At 38.8% G+C, this 22,864-nt stretch overlaps 1 protein-coding gene across 12 annotated transcripts in view; it reads right to left on the bottom strand.

The window, feature by feature from the left end:
* LOC101174175 (receptor-type tyrosine-protein phosphatase S) overlaps positions 1-22,864 on the bottom strand; it is a 245,929-nt gene that overhangs the window by 115,178 nt on the left and 107,887 nt on the right. For all 12 annotated transcript variants that reach the window (XM_023954188.1, XM_023954193.1, XM_023954190.1 and 9 more), the window contains exons 4-5: positions 9,363-9,508; positions 6,299-6,440 (exon numbers count right to left, since the gene is read on the bottom strand). In XM_023954188.1, coding sequence (XP_023809956.1) covers positions 6,299-6,440; positions 9,363-9,508 — 288 coding nt within the window. The remainder of the gene's footprint in view (positions 1-6,298; positions 6,441-9,362; positions 9,509-22,864) is intronic.

Here is a 22,864-nt window from a genome sequence, read left to right as displayed (position 1 = left end):
CAATTGTCCAATGACAATTGTGTTCTTTGAGTTTTCAATATGTTTTTTTAGCATTTTTAAAATGATGGAGGACATATATATTAAATAAAATTAAGATCAAAATTGCATACCTGGGTATTTCTTTATTCAAATTTTTGCAGCTCAGGAGCAAAAGCTTCCTACTCTTTTCTATTCTGATCCATCCAATTGTAGACAAATAGATCCATGGATGTTTTTGCTTTCCTTGTCTGAGCTGGTATCTTCCTCAAAACTATAGAGTTGGGTAGCTCTAATATTGCTCGTCTTTTTTTATGCACAGGTTATGTTAGGTTGGGGTTGTGAGGGGGTGTAAGCTAGCAGGAGAGCATGTAAACAGAGAGCTCTCAGCAACGGGGAGGGGAAGGAAGGTGGGGTTGCTCCAGGACAATGGTCCCACCCACAACTCAGAGACGAGTTTCTAATGAATCACTGCTGCTCTACAGAAACTATGTCCTAGAAAACAACAGGTTTTTCAATTTTGCCTAAACAGCATAATCATAATTAAAATACCACTGGGAACACTTTTACAATAGATCAGAAGATGATCAGAGTGGGTCCTTAAATCCGAACATGTTAGTGTTTTTTCACTAAGCCTTTGTGGCTCCATTTTCCATTTCCTGCCATCTCTTTTTTTTTTAATCACCGGCTGCTATACTGTAGGTGCAGGAGATAAGTGAAAGAGGGCAAAGGGCATTTTGGAAGCATGCAGACAGGTACAGGAGCAGACGGATCTGTTGCTGATACTGCCAAGCGTATTCTTCACTGTCTCATTACGGTTTGGCCACTACTGGCTCCCTCTTTCTCCTACACACACTCAAATCAGACGTAAAGACTCCACACCGACAACACTCTGGCACATGGCGTCATCAACGAACCAGCAGCAATAAAAAAAAGCCCCTTCCCTCCCCTTTGCACTCTTTCAAGCACAGATCTGATTGTGTTTCAGCGTGGGTTTTATTAATTTTTTTATCCAATCTGAGCCCGGGACCCACTCTAAACAAAAAGCAAATAAAACAGGATTTCCACCTGTCATCATCAATACGGCACAGTATTTGCACTCTAATGATTCGAAAGAAAAGAAACTAACCACTGATAAATTGTTAAAGAAAAATTAGTACAGACATTTAATTTTATAAAAGGGTCTTTTGTTCTTTAACTTTATTTGCAAAGACATGAAAAGGTAGGATTAAGCAAGAGTAAAGAAAAAAGAAAAAGAAAACAAAAGACTGCAATAACATACATCTGTGCTCATGATGCTTGTTCAACATGTGCAAGGAAAATTTTGAAAAAAGACAAGACAAAAACGTCTATTTTTCCCCCCTTTTTTTTTATCATCTTCTCTGACTGTTTGCTCCCTGCTGTTCCGGCATAGGCTGGAGGATCAAGAGCTTTTATCGTTCTTAAATCAAATTGGACTGATCATAAAAAAAGAGGGCTTTATTAAGTAAACAGCAGTAAAACTCCTCATAACACAAACCATTAACAATTGGAGAAGAAGAAAACTTGTTTTATGCCCACTCCCCCCCTCCTCGACATAAAAGCGTCTCAATGGCTGCACTTGAATCTGCATAGTTTCACAGTGTGGTTCAAAAAATTCAATTGGATCATTCAGAAAACCTTGTTCCATCATGAAAGAGGCCAGACTGCAGACATCCTGATCAAACAGAGGCATGTATGGCTCCCTCATATGTAAGTAATGGTCTGTGTCCCTTGTGCATGAATGATTAGTGCTGCTTATTCAGCTCTTCTGTATTTAAACGGAGTTTGCTCAGATACAGCAAAGTGGAAAAATGGTGTTAAGAGTAACACAGACTGCATTTGAGTCACACCCTGAATTTAAACATTGATTGATTGTGATGACACACAAAGGGACAGAACGGGCTGAGAAGATGAGCAAATAAATGAATGAATGAATGTTTGGACTCTATTAGATAGAGTACATCAGATGGTCCTTTGAGTGTGGCCGATGTGATAGTCCTATGATGGAAAGCCAATAGGATAAGCCTGGTCAGCCTGAAAACCGAAGTTTTCCTTGGATCTCTTGCAAGTGAACTTTGTTGTGGTTCAACAACAGTGTGAATGCACTGGGACTTCCCCGCCAAACAAACAGCAGAAGTAAACCAAATAAATTGTTTTACGCACAGTGGAAACTGAGAGAAAAAAATAGCACGAATTAAAAAAACAACAAAATGATTAAAAACAGGGCTAGAAGTTGAACAGGCTTTTTCTTTTTCTTTTTTGGATCATATTTCAAGCAATGTAGCTTCAAGTGGACTGGTGTTGTATCTGTGTGATGTTAACAAGCTTTTATGCCCCACAGCATATAAAACAATTTTTTTAATACTGTTTGGGTTTTATTCTCTTTTTAAAACACTTTATGTTTTCCAAATCTCGAAGACCTGTTATGGATAACATCACTTTCTATTATGCCCTGCTGTTTAAATGGATTGGAAATTAAAACACTAAAACAAATCCATGTAAATCTATAGCTATCTAAACACACATGTGTAGGTGTACATGCATACACAAACATGTGTATGCTGATAAAACCCAGACATGCAACTTGGCATAAAATTAGGGTACAGCTGGAGAATTTGACATTGGGGAACAGAAGATGAATGAAAGAGAGAAAAGGGGGTGGTTTTGATTGGTTACACATATATGGATGGACCTTTTGGCAAAGAGCAAGTGTAGATGAAGAAAAATAAGAAGGGGTACATGAAAAAGACAGTTTATTGGCTTTGGGTATTGTGGCTCTGTTTAAACTAGATTGTTTCTGCCTAAAGAGCTGCTCTATCTGTCCTCTCTTTGAGGGCAAATTCAAGAGTTTCAAAGCTTTTTTTTTTTTACAAAAAAAAATTACATTAGATGTTAGACTAAATGCAGTCCATCTATGGGAAAAATCCAGATGCAAATAATCCCAGGGTTTAAGATCAAGACAGGATGAAGAACAACGACTCAAAAGGAGGATACCTACTTATGAACTACTCCCAAGAGCATGAGCTTGAGAACCGTAGAGGCAACTTGACCTTGTTTTCTTGCCGAGTAAAACACAAAAGATAAGTAAAAAGCACTAAAGGTAAAAAGAAATGATATTGACAGGAAAAAAGCACAACAGCAATGAGCTGTTGTCGCACTTGTCGGTCCCTTCCAAGGACTCCCAAAGGACTAGGTGAAAGTCTTAGTGAAACCAGATGGCCCTCATCTTAGGTATTCTGCTGCAGCACTGAAGCAAAAGCCAAGGAGGTGTCAGAGTCAGTGCTAAACGTAGCCTGCCATTGCTATAAGCACATGCACACACACACACACACACACATATAAAGTCAAAAGGAAGAAAAGAGAAGGAAAAAAAAAAGAAATCCAAGTATGTATATAAATAAGTAATTGCTGGGATGTGGCTTATGGTTGGACTGCATGCATTTTTGCTTGAATAAATGTTTTTGCATGATGTGGAATGTTTAGGTTCTGCCATATGAACATATTTCTGTAGCTGGTGGAGCAGCATGTACTAGTTTGCGTTATGTGGAATGTGGATTTCCTATTTTTGCTTTTGGGTGCAAACCTCCGACAGCGTGTGCGGTGATTTGATTTAATTTGAATCCTCCGACAGAGCCTGCTTGCTGCCAAAGTACACAAGCTCTGGCCATATAATGTCATATTGCTGTTTAAAATATGCTATGCATGTGGTGCACTGACCAATAGCTTTGCACTGTCTGAACAGACACAGCTCATGATAAATACCAACATTTATGTTGCCTTTACATGCATATTGTTAGCTACAGTTTGGTCTTAATAGTTTTCTTTTTTGAGAGCGGAAGATGTTGAAGTTGAAGGCTTTGAACATTTCATCTTTGATGACTGAGCCAAATATGTTTGTTTAAACCAACGTTATTGAATTAGTTTGCATTTGTTAATAGGAATATGTGCGAGCCAGAGTGGGGGCAGCTGCGTTTCCTCGCATGCCATGGGTCTCAAGCCAAGTCACCCATCATGGCGACCCATTTTCTGCCTCTCTAAATCCCACACCACATCCCCTCTATTTACTAAAAATGCCTCCCTTGTGCCTTGTCCTATATCCTATAATCCTTTGCCATGCTCCAAGAACCCGAGTTCAGCTCCTGTCCTGCTCACCTGTTCTACAAAACCAGTCATGCACATCACTTCCTGTTGTCTTCCTTCAACTTTAACCAACTTTTCCTGATTCTATTTCCAGTTTGTTTATCTGGTTGGTTTCCCTTCCTCCTCTTCCTTCACTGAATTCATCCTTTGTTCTTCACCTTTTCTTCTTCATGCACTACTTTCTTCTGTTCATCCAGACTGTTTCGATGCAGCCTGTGGTCTTTGTGAAGGTGCTGAACATGCCTGAGCTTGCACAGCAGTCGTTTCTTTGTCCTTGTCATTTCTAAAAAGCCTTTTCAAACTAGAATTTTCCATTTCTTAAGAAGATTGTTCAGATCTTCTAATAACAATTGCATTGTTGTGTTTTGGAATCTGTTTAAACAAATGTTAGGGAATAAACATGTCATCTTTAAACCACTGTAAAGCAAAAAGACCAACTTGAAGAATAAGGCTTAAAAAATAAAATTTTATAGAAAGTACAGACCAAAAGTTTGGACACACCTTCTCATTCAAATAAATGAATGTTTAATAAATCTGTACTGTATATATATATAAAACAATATAATTCCTTAACATGGTTTAAAAATAAAATAAAAAATCATTCATAATGTGTTTTACAAGTGCAGCTGTGCGATTCTTTTTTCAGTAGATACTTTTTATTTGTCACATAAACACTAGAATTGAAAGAACTCTAATGTCAGTGCACCATGAGTTTTTAAAATGTTTAAAACATAAAAGTATTTGAATTCAGACTTTATTTTTTTAGCATTGTGTAAAATATCAACACCTCAGGTACTTTGACTGTACAGCATTAATAAACATGTATAATATTTCCCCTTGTAGCAAACACGACTTCCTGTTTTTGAAACCTTTCACTTTAAAATAATACCTGTGTGATCACGATCAGGATTGTGATCATTCGGCGCCTTGTTGACCACAAAACCTGCACATACTTGACAGATCTGCACAGCTCTTTTATCAAGCCACGCTTGGAGATCTCAGATGTTTCATTTTGTTGCACCAGATTACATCAGTCACTTTTGTAGCACGCCAAAAATGAAAGACACAAAACAAAAACAAATCTAAAGCAAGTTTCTCATGGCGTCACGGAAACATCCAAGTTCCATTTTCCATTAGAGATTTTCAAAAAAGTTTGTAATTAATCTTCACCTCTGTCTCGTTAAACTGAGCTCATGATGGAATATGAACTGGACACCTGCGGCCTCGCATCCCTACCAGAAACCTGACGTTGCTTCTAACAATAGCTAAGGCAGATTGTTGGGCTGGGCCTCCCATCTCCAGTCCAGCGCTCTCACCACATGAAATGTTGCTCAGCCCTGTGGATGACAGTCTGACAGTCACGGAGACCTAGCTGGCGCGTTGTGTGACAGCCAGCAATAACATAGCTTTGTTCAGCCTGGACACAAGGCAGACGGAAGCCGGAGAGCAGAAAAGAGGAGAAAAGACTGAATTTGCCCACATAAACAAGGCAGGGGAATCCAGAGTGAAAGACGTGAAAGGGTTGGTTCTCTTCTAACACCATTTTGCATGATTATTCCCCGTTGGAATGAATTTAGGCAGCTGAAAAACAATTTGTTGTTTCTGTGCGGCTGGGTGGCCGTCTCCGTGTGCGAGCTGCTGCCGCCGCCGCCGCCGGACTGTCAGCGAACGGCCAATCAGTCGGCTTCATTCATGTTCACTAAAGCCTGTTAATACTATAGAAGCCATCCCATGAATGCCAGCTGATTAGTGCTTTGAACTTACTGTGTAGTCAATGCACAAGCATCGGTTCACAGTCTGTAACTGGCAGCGCAAAAGCCTTGACCCATTCAGACGAGGATGTTTGGTGGAATAAAAGGAGGAAAAAACAATAAAAGCCTTTTGAGAAGAAAAAACTCAATCTACCAGCCTTTGAACAAATTACTGTCATGACCTGAAAAATGACTAATTAAAATATCCAAATGCTTCTATATGTTAATCATAATCTTATCTGTTTTTTGAGAAGCTTGGAGAGAAGAGGCACACAAATGAAAAAAAAAGGACATTTCATTTAGTTTTTGAAATTACTTTTACTAAATATAATTTTAGCTTTTATTAGAAGGTGCAACTTAAAAAAAAAAGCTTGTTTCTTAGCAAACTGTGACCAGAAAGCAGCATTTACCTCGAATGATGGCCAGTCTGGCATTGACGGAAATCTCTCCCTCGCTATTTTCTGCTACACATTCATAGATGTTCTCGTCACGTGGCGCCCGCAGGGGTTGGATTCTGAGAACGGCGCCGGCGCCCTCGTCAAACTCTATAGTCTGTGGAGTAAAAAGAGGTTAAAAAAGTTATTTTTCTTACATCTCTGGCTGGACACAGTCCTGTAACTTTTTTAACATTAAAAAAAGGAGGATTGATTTCAGCACACAGTGCGTGTTTTGTGCGTCTATCTGTAATAATGCTGTTTATTCTCTGCAAAGCCCTTTGTTTTTAAGAAAAAACAGTGTAAAGATGTGATCAGATTACTATGCATAGATATGATAAAAATGATACTTGGGACAAACAAAAACACCCCTCATTTTGGAATCAGGGAAAACGGTGAGTTTATTTGCGTGGGTGACTGACAGCTTGGGCATCTCCAACCACCACAGCATTCCAACAGAACTGTTTGATCCCTCTGAAAATCAAACCATCAAACCACAAATCCTGCAGAAATATGCTGCAGCCATAGATAAAAGAGTCAAATTTAAATGATGGCAATTCTGAGCTAGCGCGTGCTTTTAATAGACTAAGTCATTTCCCAGGCCTATTACTTTTGCTCTAAATTTGGATGGATGTGTCAGAGAAGATGGTCAGCCTGTCAGTCTCGCAGAAAATCGAAGACTCTGGGATAGGCTCCTCCCTGGGGAAGCCTGTAAGGTCTCGCTGAGGCGCCTGCAGCCGCCATCTCCGAGGCAAGGCGTGACTTTGAGACGCAAGCGGACCTGCTGTTCCACTGCTGCAAATCTCAGGGCTGAGTTGTTAATTAGGCTAAAAACACCACAGAGCATGGCATCATGATCAATATCAAAGCAGCTGTCTAGAGGGTAGAAAAGATTAAAAAAACACTGAAAAGAAGCGGTTCAAAATCCCTTTACACTTTTTTTTTTCTATGTCAGGCAAACAGAAGAAGAGAGGAGTCCGTTCAAGTGGGTTCCTTCACGCTCTTGGCTTTGTTCCCCCACTTAGCATGCATGAGAGAGGAACGCACAAATAGAACTTGTCTTTTCATTTTGTCCTCAGTGGGGATGCTGATCTCCTCCTGTTAAGGTTGGAGTCATTTTTTTTTTTTTTTCTTAAACGTCGACGCACCCTCCCCCGCGGTTTCCGTTCTATTGCACCTCTGCTGTTTGAGCGCACGTGCGCGTGTGTGTCTGTGTGAGCCGTCACTGCCGTCATCGTCGACTGAAGCAACTTTTTAATTAAGAGACACTGAGCATCAATCAAGGCTTTTAGAGATGCCATCTGGGAAGCCTGCCGAGAAGTGAACAACAAACATCATGAATAAGACACAGAAACATTTGCGCAGACAGGGCTGCATGTGGGGAAAAATGAACTACGGCTAAAATCACTTCAAGTGCAAAAAAAGGACACGGTTACAGGGATGAGAGAGTCGAAGGCGACAAGATTGTGCCTGTTTTCAATCCCAATTTGTTAACATTGTGAGTTAAAACAGATCTGGCATTACTTTCCAGTTCGTGAAGTAACTGGATTACAATCCTGTTAACCTGGTTTCTGTAACCAAGGTAGGGGGATTACCTGTTTTACAGAGGTACATGGAAATGGCATAACAGCATCAGTTGCATTTGCAGACACACAGGTTATAGCTAAACTCACTGAACTTTCAAAATAGACAGAAAGCAGGATGAAAGGTGCGTCTTCCCAAGACACAGCAAAGGTGTGAAAAGAGTGCGGTGTGACTCTAGAAGCTGATTTCTTCCATTACAAGGTTTCTCCCAAAAACATCCATCTGTGGTTGTTGTAAGACACATTTTTTGTAATATTTTAGACATTTTCAGTACAGATGGATGTCAAACAAACTATATAAGAAATTAGCTTAATTACTTTTCTTTTTTTACGGCATCTTACTGATGATAATTCAAGTCCCACTCCGATGAAAACTATGTTTTTCGTGTTTTTACATGTTCTTGTAGAATTTTTCTCATGATTGAGGACAGATATTACAAAAATTAAGCTTAAAGTTGTATTTCTGTGAGTTTCTTTTTTAAATCCTTGTGCAAATAAAGTTATAAAAAAATACATTTGAAATCATTCTGTATCGGCAGCAGATAAAAAATATGAAAACGATTATTTTGTTTTGTAGAAGATACGAACATTTTTGTTTAATTAAATAAAAACCTTTAGAAATATTTGTTACTTAAGCTTGTTTTACTAAACAATAAACACAATTTGATGATTTTTTTTAGGGTTAAGAGGCCAAACTACATATTTTTAATAGAGTTGTCAATGGATTCCAATTTTTTGCAGGAAGAAATTATATTAAATCAATAGTTACTTCACATTCATCACAACATTAATCTTGCTTTTTGGGTATTTGTTAATGTAGCTGTAAAGCAAATTTTGAAGTTTTCAATTTGTACACTAAAAAAACAATGCTATCCTTATTCAAACTACATTATTTGTGTAACTCTTTTAGAAAATCTGAATGAACAACAATGCTGGAAGTGTTCAACTCTGTCCATAATGACTTGAACATAACAGGTATTTTATATTCATGTTTCATATTTGCTCAGTACTACAGACTTCACACTTCTCCTGATTGAAGACTTTTAATGTGGGCGATCAGTCTGGATTATTTAAAGAAGTGGGTAAAGACGAGATGATTTCTTTTGTCAGTCTCTTTCATGTGTCTGATCATGAGGACACGCATGAGGACGTGTAATCAAGCTCACAATTCCATTCCGTACCGCTTAATATATTGATTTTAAAGGAGTTTTTGAAACAATACGAACGCTAAATTAGACTTACTTTACTTTAACTGTTTTTTTTTGTACAAAGTTCCGCTGCATAACATCATTCGACTATTTAGGCTAAAGATGACAGCTCGTGGTTTAACTTACCGTAGCTTAACATGGGTATAGTCCAACAGTTTATTTTGCAAGTATTTCGGAGAACACAGGAAACTTTTTCCTGATGGGAATTCATTTTAATGAATACATCATCTCCAACCTTTGTCAACTCACCTCTATTCGCTGCGAATTCACCTTCTTCCCCTTCTTGCTCCAACTAACTTTCGGTTTGGGATCGCCTGTTGCGTGGCAGACAAACGAGACGACGCCCCCCGACACGCCGGTCTGGTCGACGGGAACCTTCGTGAACACCGGTTTTGCTGAGAGGCAAAAACAACAGAGGAGGGGAGAAATGCAAACTTATTAGTTCATGTCAAAACCCAAATGTTGCGTTGCGGCTGCTAACAGAGTTCCTTTAATTGCATTTATTGTATGCATGTGCATGGAGAAAGATACCAGTCCTAATCTCATTCTCATTTTGCACTTCACAGCAGTCCATACTCCCCAACTTCCAGAGCTCTGCAGTGGAGTGAATCTATATGTTAATGCTGGACTAAGGTGAAGATGATTAGAAGCTTAAATATATATCTCTAAAGGAAAAAAATAGACTATGACCAAGGAAACCAGCGCAGAAGCTACGAATTTGAGAAGCGGAATGAAAACGAAAAACCGATGAAGAACAATAGAGTTTTTAACCAAGCAGATAGATGCACTCAAACGACCTTTTGGTTCAACAGCTGATCAAAAGTTTTGCCCATGCCGGCCTAGCAGTCAATTTAAGACAACAAGCCGGATGGAAAGAGAAGGAAAAGATTTTAAAAAAAACAGAGTCTCCTGGGGAACTCGTTAAATCTGAATCATACAGATATATGAGGATGATCAAACGGCCAGCGCATAACGTCAAATTAATAATTAAGGGACCATGGGCCAACACCGGTCTCCAGGCGCTGCTAAACACATATGAAGGAGAGTTCCTGCAATCGTTATAACTTAAAGAGAGACAGAGCAAGAAAAAAAAGAGGCAGGAAGAGGAGAAGGCAAAAGAAAGAAAAAAGGAGAATGTTTTGCCTAAAGTAAGCAGAGACATTTTGTATGAAGTTCAACCCACGGCTGGAAACCATTTTTTTTCTTTGTAAATATAACAAAAACTTAGTGGTGGCTTTAAAAATGTTTTAATGCTTCTCTCAGTTCCACAACCTAAGGAAACATCACATATTTAGGTATTTTTAAGGCTAAATATCTGTAAACAAATGAGTTCTTTGTGTCACGGTTATATGATTAAAAGGAAGGCGTTCCCACTTATTTGACCTTCAGATATGCAGATGCTCTTACTGTTGAATGTTATTTGTGTTTCCCCTCCACAGAAACAAGTTAAAAAAAAACAAAAACACTATTTTCGTCTGAGTGGGTCTTTAATGAATAGAAAAAAATCTATACTAGAACTGTCATTCTATTTGGAGTAGATCTTTAATGCAAGGCTGATAGATGAAATGATGACTTCAAAGAAGTACCGGTAAATATTTTTGTGCCAAAGATGCTCTTCAGCACTTTTTTTTATATTATTTTGAGTCAAGAGGCATGAAAAGATTGCTAATAGGAAAATGAACGTCTACTCATGTTTTATCAATAAAGCTACAGCAGTTTGAAAATTGTTTAATGTCCTGTTTTCTATTCTGGCAAAAATGTGACAGACGATCCTCACAATTTCTTCTTCATTGGAAAAAAAAATCCTCTCCATTTCATCCAACAGGAGTAAAAGGCTTAGATCAGTCACTCAGCACTGTTTGCATAACCCATCCATCACTGCCACTTGCTCTACAAGCTGGAATCAATTAAAATCCATGTCCTTTTTTTCACTTGAGAAAACTTCATGTCAAGAAGTCACTGCCCCGCCACACAGATGTCACTCCCTCTCAGCGTCCGGATGAAACCTCAGTGATTGTTGGAACTAATAATCCATTATTTTAAACCCTTTTTTTTTGGTTTCCGTTTGTTCCAGCCTTCGTGAATTCAGGCTCCACGGCAGGATGGAAACAGTGTTTTTGGCCTGGTGTTCAGTCTGCATTACTTATCAGTGCTCATTGGGATTTTATACAAATTACTGTATAAAACAAAATTAAAATGCTTAAAAAGTACCTTTGTTTAATTAATTACTTGTAGTAGTATTAGTAATTGTTTTCTCAAATGTTTACCATTACATCAAACTGGTTGTTACTTTAATATTTACCAATAGCTGGCACGCTAAAAAGTTTGTTTAATCCAATTAAAAATACATAAATGAAAAGTTTCAGTTTTTGATTGAGACAAAAAAAGGAAGAAATCAACAAAATAAAATACAAAAAATAACTTGCTAGTAGTATAAGTGAAATGGTTGCCTCTGCTGAGTGTTTCACAAATCCAGCAGAATACTGTAAAGGTTATGGAATGATATTTCTCTACCTTTACCTGTGAACCGGCTTCCATTGTGTGCAGCATCCAGAGATCCCTTCTGGCATTTTTACACTTTAAAGTTTCCATTCCAGAACTACACAGCTATACACAATAAGGCTCCTCTGCATTTGACCTTCCTTTACAATGTGCTCACTGTTAAGACAGAAGATGGTTTTACACAGAGCGGGTCTGTGGCAGTGCTACCACTGAAGGCCGACATTCTTTGATTAGTTTTCCCATGGACCATTTGACATTTCCACCCAATTGCCTTCTCCTCCTCTCTTGTGCTTTGCAGAGGACAGATGTACAACACATGCGGGTGTCTGGGTGTCTATCCAGCTTTCTTTAAGCACCTTTTTGAATACTATGTGCTGCCTATCAAAATTACTAAAGCAAGGTTTAAATAGGGAAAACACAAAATAATTAATATGACAAGAAAGTAAAAAGAATCAAGACTGATGCCCCAGCACGATAAAGAGAATAAAGGAGGACCGTGGAGACGATAGAAGGTCAAGAGAAAAAAAATAAATAAAACCAACCCTGCACAGCTGGAATAACAAAATGCTGAACTAAACTGTGACTGAATATCTGTCAGTGTCACCAGCTCAGCAGCCAGCCAACACACCCAGCACAAGGGGCCCATTGGTGCTGTTTAAGACTGTTAGAAATTTCACAATCAGAGCATGATCCACTCCATGCGTGCAGAATTTCCGCGCTGCAGTTCAGAGCCAGTGCTCACACCTTACAAATACAGTGTGGCATTAGGGCATCGTCTGAGAGCATAATTAGTTTGTCATAAGAGTGTGTAACTTAAATGACCACATCCATGATGATCATTTTCATGACATCCTTTAAGGTGGCTACAGGAGCCTGAAGGAAACTGCAAGGCACACCTGCACTCCTTTTAGGATGCAGCACCTGTCTATGACCCTCCATGGGCTTGGACAACCCGCAGCCTCCGTACGGATCAACCCTCATACGGGTACTTGTCACCGAGGCACAACTCTTTAACCAATTAACGTCATTCCAGCCGATTCTGAAGCAGAGAAAATCTGATTGCACTGATAAGCAACACTTAACAGTAGTGAAGTGTTTAAACAATCAATGCAAATCAGCTAATTCTGTCATGGAGAAAAGCGACTTTGCACTTTATGTTGGTAGCGTGTTGCATATCAATGCAAAGCCGATAAGAAAAGCAACTCTCCTTTGCGTCAGAATCAGCCGATTTATGCAGATTGCATAGTTGAAGAGTTATGGAATGTCAAAGAGCGTGTGTTATAAGGTTGTCGCCTGCAACATCTCCAGTTTTAAAGGTTAAAAAAAAATGGAATACCCATTTACTAAAAAACATGTTTGTGATGTGATGACATCACAGAATAATGAAACTTCTGACACATTCAGCTGCAGGTGTCCTCACTTTACCTACTGCCAACAAAAATGATTTCATAAACATCTCTGCATCGTAAAGCCGCACAAATAGATTATGAAAATATCAAAGCTGTCTTGAGTTAAAGCTCTACTGCTCCTCTGCAACACTAATGTCAATTTTTCCTTTTTTTTTTAAAGTCCTTTGGAGGCTGTTTGATGTTCTTTACAAGCATCCGCATTAATTAGCTTCCAATCAGCTAACGTTGGGTGCAGATGTCTGGTTTTTACACTCCAAGTGAACTGCCAGTGCAAATTTACTGCAAGTCTGCATCAATTCATTGGGTTCTGTGAAATATTTGAATTTCTTTGATTGAAAATGGAAAACAAACAACAACATCCAGCCCATCTGTATATGATTTGAGATTTAAACTGTTTTTTTTTATGATACAAATATATGTTTTTTAAGATGATTTAATGCACCACTTTTAACCAGCCGCTGGTTCATAGATGTCTATTGTAAAGTCATTACTAAGGCAGAGTCAAGTCTATGACCTCTAATGAACATAATTAACCTTTTTTCCTGTAAGCTTCTGGATCACTGCTGGCAAGATAGATAGCTCTTTTAAATTTTCTCTGACATCTGAACATAACAAAAGTAGTCACCGAGCTGAACAGAGGAAAAGCTATTTGAGTTTGGAATGTTCCAAATCTTTTTTTGGCATTGGATTTAAGAGTTGAAGGAATGGAGGAACTAAGTCTTTGTCCTGCTTCACCTGAACCACATTTAGATATTGATTAGATACCAAAACCACTGGATTAGGTTTGTGAGAATAAAATCTTTTCTTGTATGAAAGAGCCTTTAAAATGTTGATGTTTGACACACGTGGTCCTTCTCTCCAGAAGTCAAACTAGCCAAATGTCCCACATTCCTAAGCAAACCGCCCAGGTATTTCATACTGGGTTGGAGTATGCCTGCGTTTCCCAAAGGACCAAACAATCCAAGCTCTCATTCCCCACTTGTGGCTCCTTTTCTAGAAGAATGTATGCGCCTCCACTCCCAGTGGGGTTTCTTATACCAAAATATTCAGCGAATGGTTACGATAGCAGACACGACATTGAAAGGACATTCTTCCAGCAGTAGGCATCCGTCCCTTCCAAAGTCTCAGTGTATTCCCTAAGCTTCTCTCAGACAGGTACAACGCTGCCCAGATAAGCACACGAGTCCAGTTTTTATCTGCCTGGCAGGGGGAAATGTCCTCTGCTAAAACGTCCGTCATATCTTTACTCGGGCCTCAGGAATGGAAGGGATCCATGCAAACAGAGGCAGATAGCGGAGAGATGGAGGGAGGAAACAAAAATCCCACTGTGCACACAGACACATGTTTAGCTGATGCAGCCACCTCCTGCCACCGGGCCCTACCTCTGCTGGTCGTGATAACACAGAATACAGCAGCGCATTGATTATAAAGTGCTGGAGAGTGGGAGGCGGGCATGTGAAAATGAGACAGCTCCATTTACAGTGCTTTACCGTTGTCGTTTGATGATGGGGGGGCCGTGCCGTAAGATGAGGGAGGGGACAGGCTTTATGACTAATACCGTAATTGATGGAGAAAAGCTTCTCAAGTCATAAATAGGAGCCATCACCCTCTGTATTAGCAAAGTGGGGAACAAATTGATGCACAGCCATTCAGTGATTTGCAGAGAAAAGAGGAGAATTGGTAAAGTGCACTTATCCATCTAACCATGAATAGGTATCTTTCACAGCACATCCACCAATAACATCTGACAAAAAAACATCTATGATTAGAGGTTCGACAACTAAAAAGCATTTGCTCTCATCATTCATAATGCATAAGAAGCAAGAATACGGCTGCAGGTTGTCATTGGAGTTATCTGTTTATCCGTTTTTTTTTTTAAAGTAATGCCTTGAAAATATAACTTCTTCTCCATCTTATCACTAGATACTTGGTATAGGAGATCCATGAGACCATTATGAACCGCTGTGTGCTACCAATTTAAAAAAAACAAAATCTCTTAAGTGAAGCTAAACTTAGATTAAACTTGCTATTTTTAATAAGCTATACAACAGAAGAATGACAAACAGTAATTTATGTAGAGATGAACAGAATCAGCAACAACAAAAATCTTGAGCCCATCACTTAAGCTCACATAAGCAATTGTTTTTTTAATTTGGGGAGATAGCATTTTTGTCACTGTTTCTCTCTCTCTCTCTTTTTTTAAGTATCCTAATTGGGATTGATTTATGATTTAAGTTCTTTGAAGGCAAAATGTGTAGCATCCTTATAGTATATTTTATGCTTTTCATCATGTCCAAAATGTGACATGAAAAATGAACCTAATTAGGCACATGATTTGGTTAGACTTTAGGGATCTGCAATGTAATGTTAAGATTATTAATGATAAACTGTCATAATCCTTTAATAATAATCCATAATAATCCATCCAATAATCCATTTTTTCTGCAGGAGGTCCATTCTTGGTGCGACTAATGGCAGGTAAGTAATAATCCAAATGATTTTACTCCCATATTTGTAATGAATGTGTTTAATAATAAGATTTTATATTGTTATTCCTATTTTTAAACTTTTTCCTTATTACATAATTGTTACAATTTCCAATTGTCATCAATCAAAAAAAGGTTAACATTTTCTGCTAATTGGAATTTTTCGAAAACCTTATGAAAACACGCCGATATACAGGTTAACAAACACATAAATTGCCAGGTTTACATATGGAGGAACCCAAACAAAGTGTGTGTGTGTGTGTGTGGGGGGGGGGGGGGGGGGGACCCAGACCAGTATGGCAGGTTACACACAAACATGCAGGCCACACACACAGACTTGGCTTAAACAACCAAGCCCCATCAATCAGCACCAATTCTCACAGGCTGCCTGGCCAAGCACCATCACCATGGAAACCAAGCCTTTTCTCTAAGCCTGTCTTGCTTTGTCTTGTCTTGAGGTTTTCACGCAGAATAACTTTTAACAAAGACCAGTGGGCCAACGCAAAAGCGAAGAAAACGGGCGAGACGGACAGACGGGAAAAAGAGAGACAAGAAGTTGAGTCCGTGTTGAGAGTTTCCAAGAACCCAATGAATGACTTGGTTCCACCAAAACACAGACTGCTTCAAATGTAAAGATTTGATTGGCATCTGATTTACAAATGACTAAGAGGAGTTTTTTTTTTAGTCCAAATAGTGTTATCTTTTAAAAACTAGTAAGAACACTTCATTAAAAAACAATTAAAGTTGGTGTTTCTTACCATAACTTTGAAGCAATTTCAGCTAAAATGAAATGAATATTAAATGTAGTCTAAAATCAGCGGCAGACTTATTGCACGGGGCACATTTGGGTCAGTTACCATTCTTATGAAAGCCTCGCGTTCCCTGTGACTTAATGAAAATGTTGCTCTTCCAATTAAATATTAGGAAAAATACTAATTGGAATCTCCTCTTGGTTCCGTTAAGGTTCAAGTTTTGTCATCCAAACTGTCCACACAAATTCTGTCGTTAAAGGATAATTTACCTGTTTAATCATAAGGTTTTTTTATTATTAATATGTTTCAGGAGTATGTTGCAAGACAAAATTTGTAATTATTAAAAAATATGGAAACTTTTCAAAATCATTAGTTTTAAAAAGACTTCATTGAATCATTTTCTTTGAAAACAGCTTGATGTGATTTTAATACATTGTCTTTACAAAAACAGCTCTTTTAAACTAGATTTTCACATGTTGCTACTAAAGTAAAACACACAGAGAGAAAAAAGAAACAAACAAGGAAATGGCGTTTTCTGATGCAATGTGCCAACTATGCTGGCTCCACTTCAAACAAATGTGAAGACCAGGCTAAGCAGTTCAGCAGGGACTTGCAACAGGAGGCTGGAATTTAGCATTACGTTGTGTTATGCTGGTACCTTGAGGTGAAAAACTTTGCTCAGACACACTTCTGTCACGGCAAAGCTGCTTTTCTAAAAAGCGTGGTATGCTAGTAATATACACAAATTGGTCCCACTGAAACCACCGTTGAAGGCTAACGACAACAAGCATTCTTCTACCCACAGGAAATAAACAGGCCTGATTCCTCTGACAGAGGACGGAAATTAAGTTCAAGTGTTTGTCTGATATCAAAATGGCCATGGGGCGCGCAGGGAGGTAAAATGAGAGCAATTTTGTCTTTTAAAAGAGCCACTTGGGCAACTGCTGCTTGTTGGCTCATTAAATGAAGAGGACACGTCGAATTCCTCAAGTTGTGATCGCTCTGATCAAAACAAATCAAGGGAGAGTGCAAGCCAGTGTTGAAAGGCTGCAATGAAAACTAAACAATAAAGAAGAACATTTAAAACAGGAAGGAAGCTGGAGCAAAAAGGTTTGGATGAAATACTTAACCAATAAAGAATCATTACATGTTCTTTGTTAGGGGGAGGGTCTTATGATCAAAACACTGATGAATTTCAAGCTAAAGTCTTGGTCACAACTGCTCTTACAGGTGGATATGGGTTATAAATGGGATGTTTCTGACGCAAAACGGGCAAATCTGTATGAGGTTAGTGGCCCGTACGAAATAGCAAGGTTGTAATCTATTTAGTGAGCCCACTGAGCAAAAATGTTTATGTTCATTATTTTATATGAGCATGCTGCAAGCGACAGGTCGCAGTGAACTTTTATACTACATTCTCGGATTAGTGATAGTGAAGTATGGGTGATGCAGACACACCGTATGTATTTTCATTCTTTCCAAGCCCCCCAAATCTTGCCTTCCAACGAAAAGCCTATATAAACGCGCATATATGCCTTGTTTAAAACACTAGTGTTTACATGTTCTTACACAAGTTTTTAAGTCTGTTTTTGGGCTCTAGGTACAAAACGCCCCACCATTGAAAGTTAAACCCGTTGAACTTTGACCACTCAGGAACTCGGACTTGGCAGTGACATATGGTCAGCGTACTTTTTAATTTACAGAAGTGCCAACCGTTTGAAAACTTATGAGGAATGATTAATTACGGTTTGTGCCCATCTTGAATTCCATGACACCAAGTCTTTCATTCATATATTGGATTTGCAACACTTTGACAATTCGCACCAAGCCTCTTCCAGCTGTAGGTACATATGCTAATGTTGGGTAGCGAAAGTCCAATATGAACACCATGTGCTAAAAGCATTCAAGAACACCAGTGACGTGCGGTGAGGTTAATGGCTGGTGAGGCACTGACGTCATCAGTCAGATTTACAAACATATGAACCATGAGTATAAATAACTGAGTAGCTTATTCACCATTTGATTGACAACAGTTAACGTTTTGTTTAAAATATAATTTCAACATGTTTTTTTTTTCATATACAAACTGCAGCATAGAAAAAAGCACAAACGTTATTATCGTCTTACCTTTAGTTGTAAATAAAGTCCATACGCCGCTCCTTCTGAAGAAAATGACTTGCCGCTTGCTATCACTTCTTCTAGTATTTTTTAGCGTCATAATCTCAGGGCTCACCGGCGCCCCCTAACATGAGGCACGAGAACTGCAACATGAGGCACGAGAATGTCTGGCCTCACCCAGCGGCTTTTTCGCCGTCGTTTAGCGCTCAGCACAAGAAACACGTCCCTCACATACAGTTATTTATAAAAACAAGCACTGTGCATCATATACATCTGCTAAATTATTTAAACTCAGCTCATATAGTACAAGTGATTGAACCGACATACAGAGAGACAGCAGTACCGTCTGACTGCATAGGTATTGCGCAATCCAAGGTGAGGCTCAGCGGGCTGATGCCTCATCGCACGTCACTTAGTATCTGAACGGCAAATGCGGAAATTCAGCGATTTTGAAAAGAAAAAACACCCCAAAATGGTACATTTAAATGGAAAATGACCGCAAAGCACAACTTACTGATTAAATATAATAATTGAATTTATTTTTTCTCTTTTCTTCCCATAATGACAGGTGAGGCTGTGCCTCACCTGCCTCTCCTGACTGCACGTCACTGAAGAATACGCATTTCCCAGAACGCGTGACGCATGCCACGTTTGAACGTTGCATTAGAAATAGTGAAATCAGAAAATGACAGTGAAGTTTGAGTGGGCATCCTTGCATTTTGCGTATCACATGCACATCTGTCCATGCGCATTCGGTCAGTAAGGAGCCAGCACTCGCGCCTTAGAGTAGAATGAGGAGTAAAGGCACCACATAACCGCATCACCTGTATGTCACACGTGCATGTAACTCCTATTGGGCTTACAGATACTTTTTTGATACGGTTACCTCAACAAAGACAATTACACACTTCACCGTTTCATTATATCACTTGAGGTAGCCTCAAGGGAACTGCAAGGCATGTGCGATCAACCACCCGTATGGGGGAATGGGACAAAGGCTTAAAAAGTATTTAGATTGTGGTGGTGATTTTTTGGTGATTTTTTTGGTATTCAGAGGTTGGCTGCCATTAACAAATCTCAATTTCATTATCTACAAGCTAAATTGCCTTTATGCATCCAAATGCAAGAAAGAATTTCTAAACATTGTATATGTACATTTGAAGCAAAACTGGGGCAGCAAGCTTGAAGGTTTTTTTTTTCTTACCTATTATGCTTAAAAACAAAAAACAAAAAAACTGAGGCTTTAAATACAATACGTGACTATTGTTCGATGGCATAAAAATATTGCCTGGTTGGCTCGTCTTTGTGAAAAAGTATACTGTATGTTGTTTTCTCCAACATCCAATTCTAGTGTAATCGATTAGATTTGTCAGTATCCGTTTTTTTTAAGTGGTACCATAGCAAATAACAGAGACAACCTGAAACGTCTATTATTTCATTAAAACTCATTGGCAAAGGCGTGCGAGTGGACCTTTTCTAACTCGCATGCTGTGGAACCAAGAACATTTCTGGTGTGACTGAAGAATTCTCTTTTATTTACTTGAAATTCAATCGCTCGCCTCTAACATTAGGGTAAAATTCAGAGTGAGCACAAACAAGCAACTTGACTTGGAGAGCCATGCCTGTAACCAAATTAAAAATTTACTTGTGTTTTTCTCCTCTGTGAGGAAAGACAAGCATGAAGTAAAACACAGGCCCCAGCATGGAGCAGCGGGGCGCATATGCAGCCGAATTTGACAGAATTCGCTTGACAGGGTTGGCTCAAAAACTGTTTCGCAGGAAAAGATAAGCAATGAGGGAGGCAGAAATGAAGGACAAAGAAAAACAAAGAGCCGACATGTAAGAGCGCGAATCGGCTCCTCTATGAGACTTCATTTTTTTTGTTTTCAAATTGGCAGATTCAAAGGAAAATAAATAATTGAACACCCTCACCCCACTGCTGCGAGTTCTGGCCAATTATTGTTACGAGTTCTTTGCCAAGACTGCTGCTTATGGGAATGCTAAAAGGCCAAAAGAAAGTAGGAGGAAAAGAGGAGAAGAGAAGAAAAGAAGTAAAGGTGAAATGTCAAAATTTTTAAAGACTTGTTAAATGCATAAATTAAGAACTCCTTTATGATGCAATAAATCTTGTAAACTAAATCTAAAAGATGTTGCGAAAGTAGAGAGAGAAAAAATAAGAAAAAAATAAATTTTAGAGAAGCAAATAAGGAGCAAGAAAAAGATTTTTCCAACAGATTGATAGAAAAATGAAAGAAGGCAATGTTTGTTTCTTCTCCAAAAACAAATTGGTTAGAAATATAAAATAGAATTGATAGAAGAAGTCTTGAATTTATTTAAATATCCACTCCAATGAAAATATTTGTAGCGTTTTTCTCATCATGAAGGACATGTATGAAGAAAAATCATCTTAATATGGAAATTCTGAATTATTCTTTCTTCAAATAATTGTGAATCAGGAGCAGACAAAAAAATGCAGTTTGAAAAAGCTTGTAGCTGTGACACAGGAGCAAAAACCTGCGGGCCACAAGCTCCCTGCTGTGCTCCATTCCGATGCATCCACTTGGAGACGACTAGATCCATGTACGTCTTTGTTTTTCTCGTCTGAGCTGGCTACTGGTTCAAAACTGTACGGCTGGATAGATCCAATATTTCTTGCCATTTTCGTTCCACCAGTAATGTTATGTTGGGGGTGTGAGGGGCTGTAAGCCAGCGGGAGAGAGTGTAAACAGATGGATGATGGGACAGTCCTGCCCACAAGTAAGAGGCAAAGTTTTAATAAACACCTGCAGAAAGTATGACCCATAGAACGAGACATATTCTTTATTTTTGGCTAAAACAATTTTAGCTAAAAATTAAAAGACCACTAGAAACTCTATTGAAATAAATCACAAGATTATTGGAGTAGAACTTTAAAATCATCAGAAATTCATCTTTGAGTTATGGGTGTGATTAATGGCACCAAGGAGTTGCTCGTTTCCCATAATTCCTTTGTTTACACTCGCTCCTGCTAGTTTACAGGCCCTTACAACCCTAGCCTGACAATACCAGTGCAACAAAAATGACGAGCAATATTGGAGCAATCCAGCCGTACAGTTTTAAACCACATGCCAGCTCAAATGAGGAAAACAAAGAAGTACATGAGTGTATTTTTCTACAAGTGATGCATCAAAATGGAGCGGAGCAGGAGACTTGTGGCTTGCAAATTGTAGCTTCTATGTACATCCACATTTTTTTTATTATGATTTGAATAAAGAAGCTCAGAAACGCACTTTTAATTTTAATTTCTTTTATATATGTCCTCCATCATGAGAAAAATGATACAAGAACATGTTTAAGAGACCAAAAACACAATTTTCATTGGAGTGTGTCTTTTAAAGGTTTTTTGCTTTTGAACATTTTGTGCATTTCTTGAATACGTTCAATCAATAAAGGGAAAAATTGTGCCTGCTGTGTTTGCATTAGACTTTCCACTTCCTATATTACCTTCAAAATGTGGGGGTACTCTTGAAAAAAAAAGCCAAACAATATGTCTGCATATCACATGTACACAAATTAAGTTTGGCACTCCTCGTAAAATGAATGCAAGAAACTGTTGTCTGGTTTTATAGCACAGCCTTCACAAATGTAACAAGTCTGCAACTCGATCAATATGCCACAGCCGCCCATGACAAATCTCAGGTGACAATTCACATAAGTATCTTTCAGTGTTTGTACACACTCACACACACACACATGTGTGTGCCTGAATACAAATATATGCAAACATGCAGACAAAAACATACTTGCTTACAAGCAAAGTAATATAGTTGGGGAGGCAGGATTTATGGAGCCATATTTCTTTCTCTTTCGATTAAAAATGTCCCCTTCTCAGTGTGATTTATGAGTGTAAATAAAAGGAATGAAAGGCAGAGAGAGATAGAGGGAGGAAAGGATGACATCATGCTTTCGCATGAGCTTCCCTGCAAAACTGTGGCATCCATTCAGTCTACCAAGTGGGAGTGGGCATTGCTGTGTGTGGCTGTGCATGTGGGGGTTGTGCATGGAAGGGTGAGCAAGGAAATGCCAAAAAAAAAAAAAAAAGTAACCTTTGCAATGCGTGCATATAATTTCAAACATAATGGTGAGGCACTGCTGTGGCCTCCAAAAGAGACTGAAGAAAGAGAGCAATATGTGTATTTCTAAAGGCAGGAAGGACAAAAGGAAAGGCAGGAACATAAAAGAGTGAGCGACCATTACTGCAGAAGGGACATGCACAGTTAGACTAAGGTGATTGCCATAGGACCAAAAAGTGAACAATCAGAATCCCATCAATGGACTGTCAATTTAGCAGCTTACAGCATTTTTTGCCCCAATCTACACCAACAAAAACTGGCTTTTCCCATCCTGTTTGAGGCTGGTTTAGAAATGTAAAGACCTGGAGTGAGGTCAGCTTACAGCGGAACCACTAGGTGACAAGTCACGTACTTCTATTTACAACAATCTGA

Source organism: Oryzias latipes, chromosome 4, assembly GCF_002234675.1.
Source record: "Oryzias latipes chromosome 4, ASM223467v1".
NCBI lineage: Eukaryota > Metazoa > Chordata > Actinopteri > Beloniformes > Adrianichthyidae > Oryzias > Oryzias latipes.
This window is presented reverse-complemented; position numbering and strand designations above follow the sequence as displayed.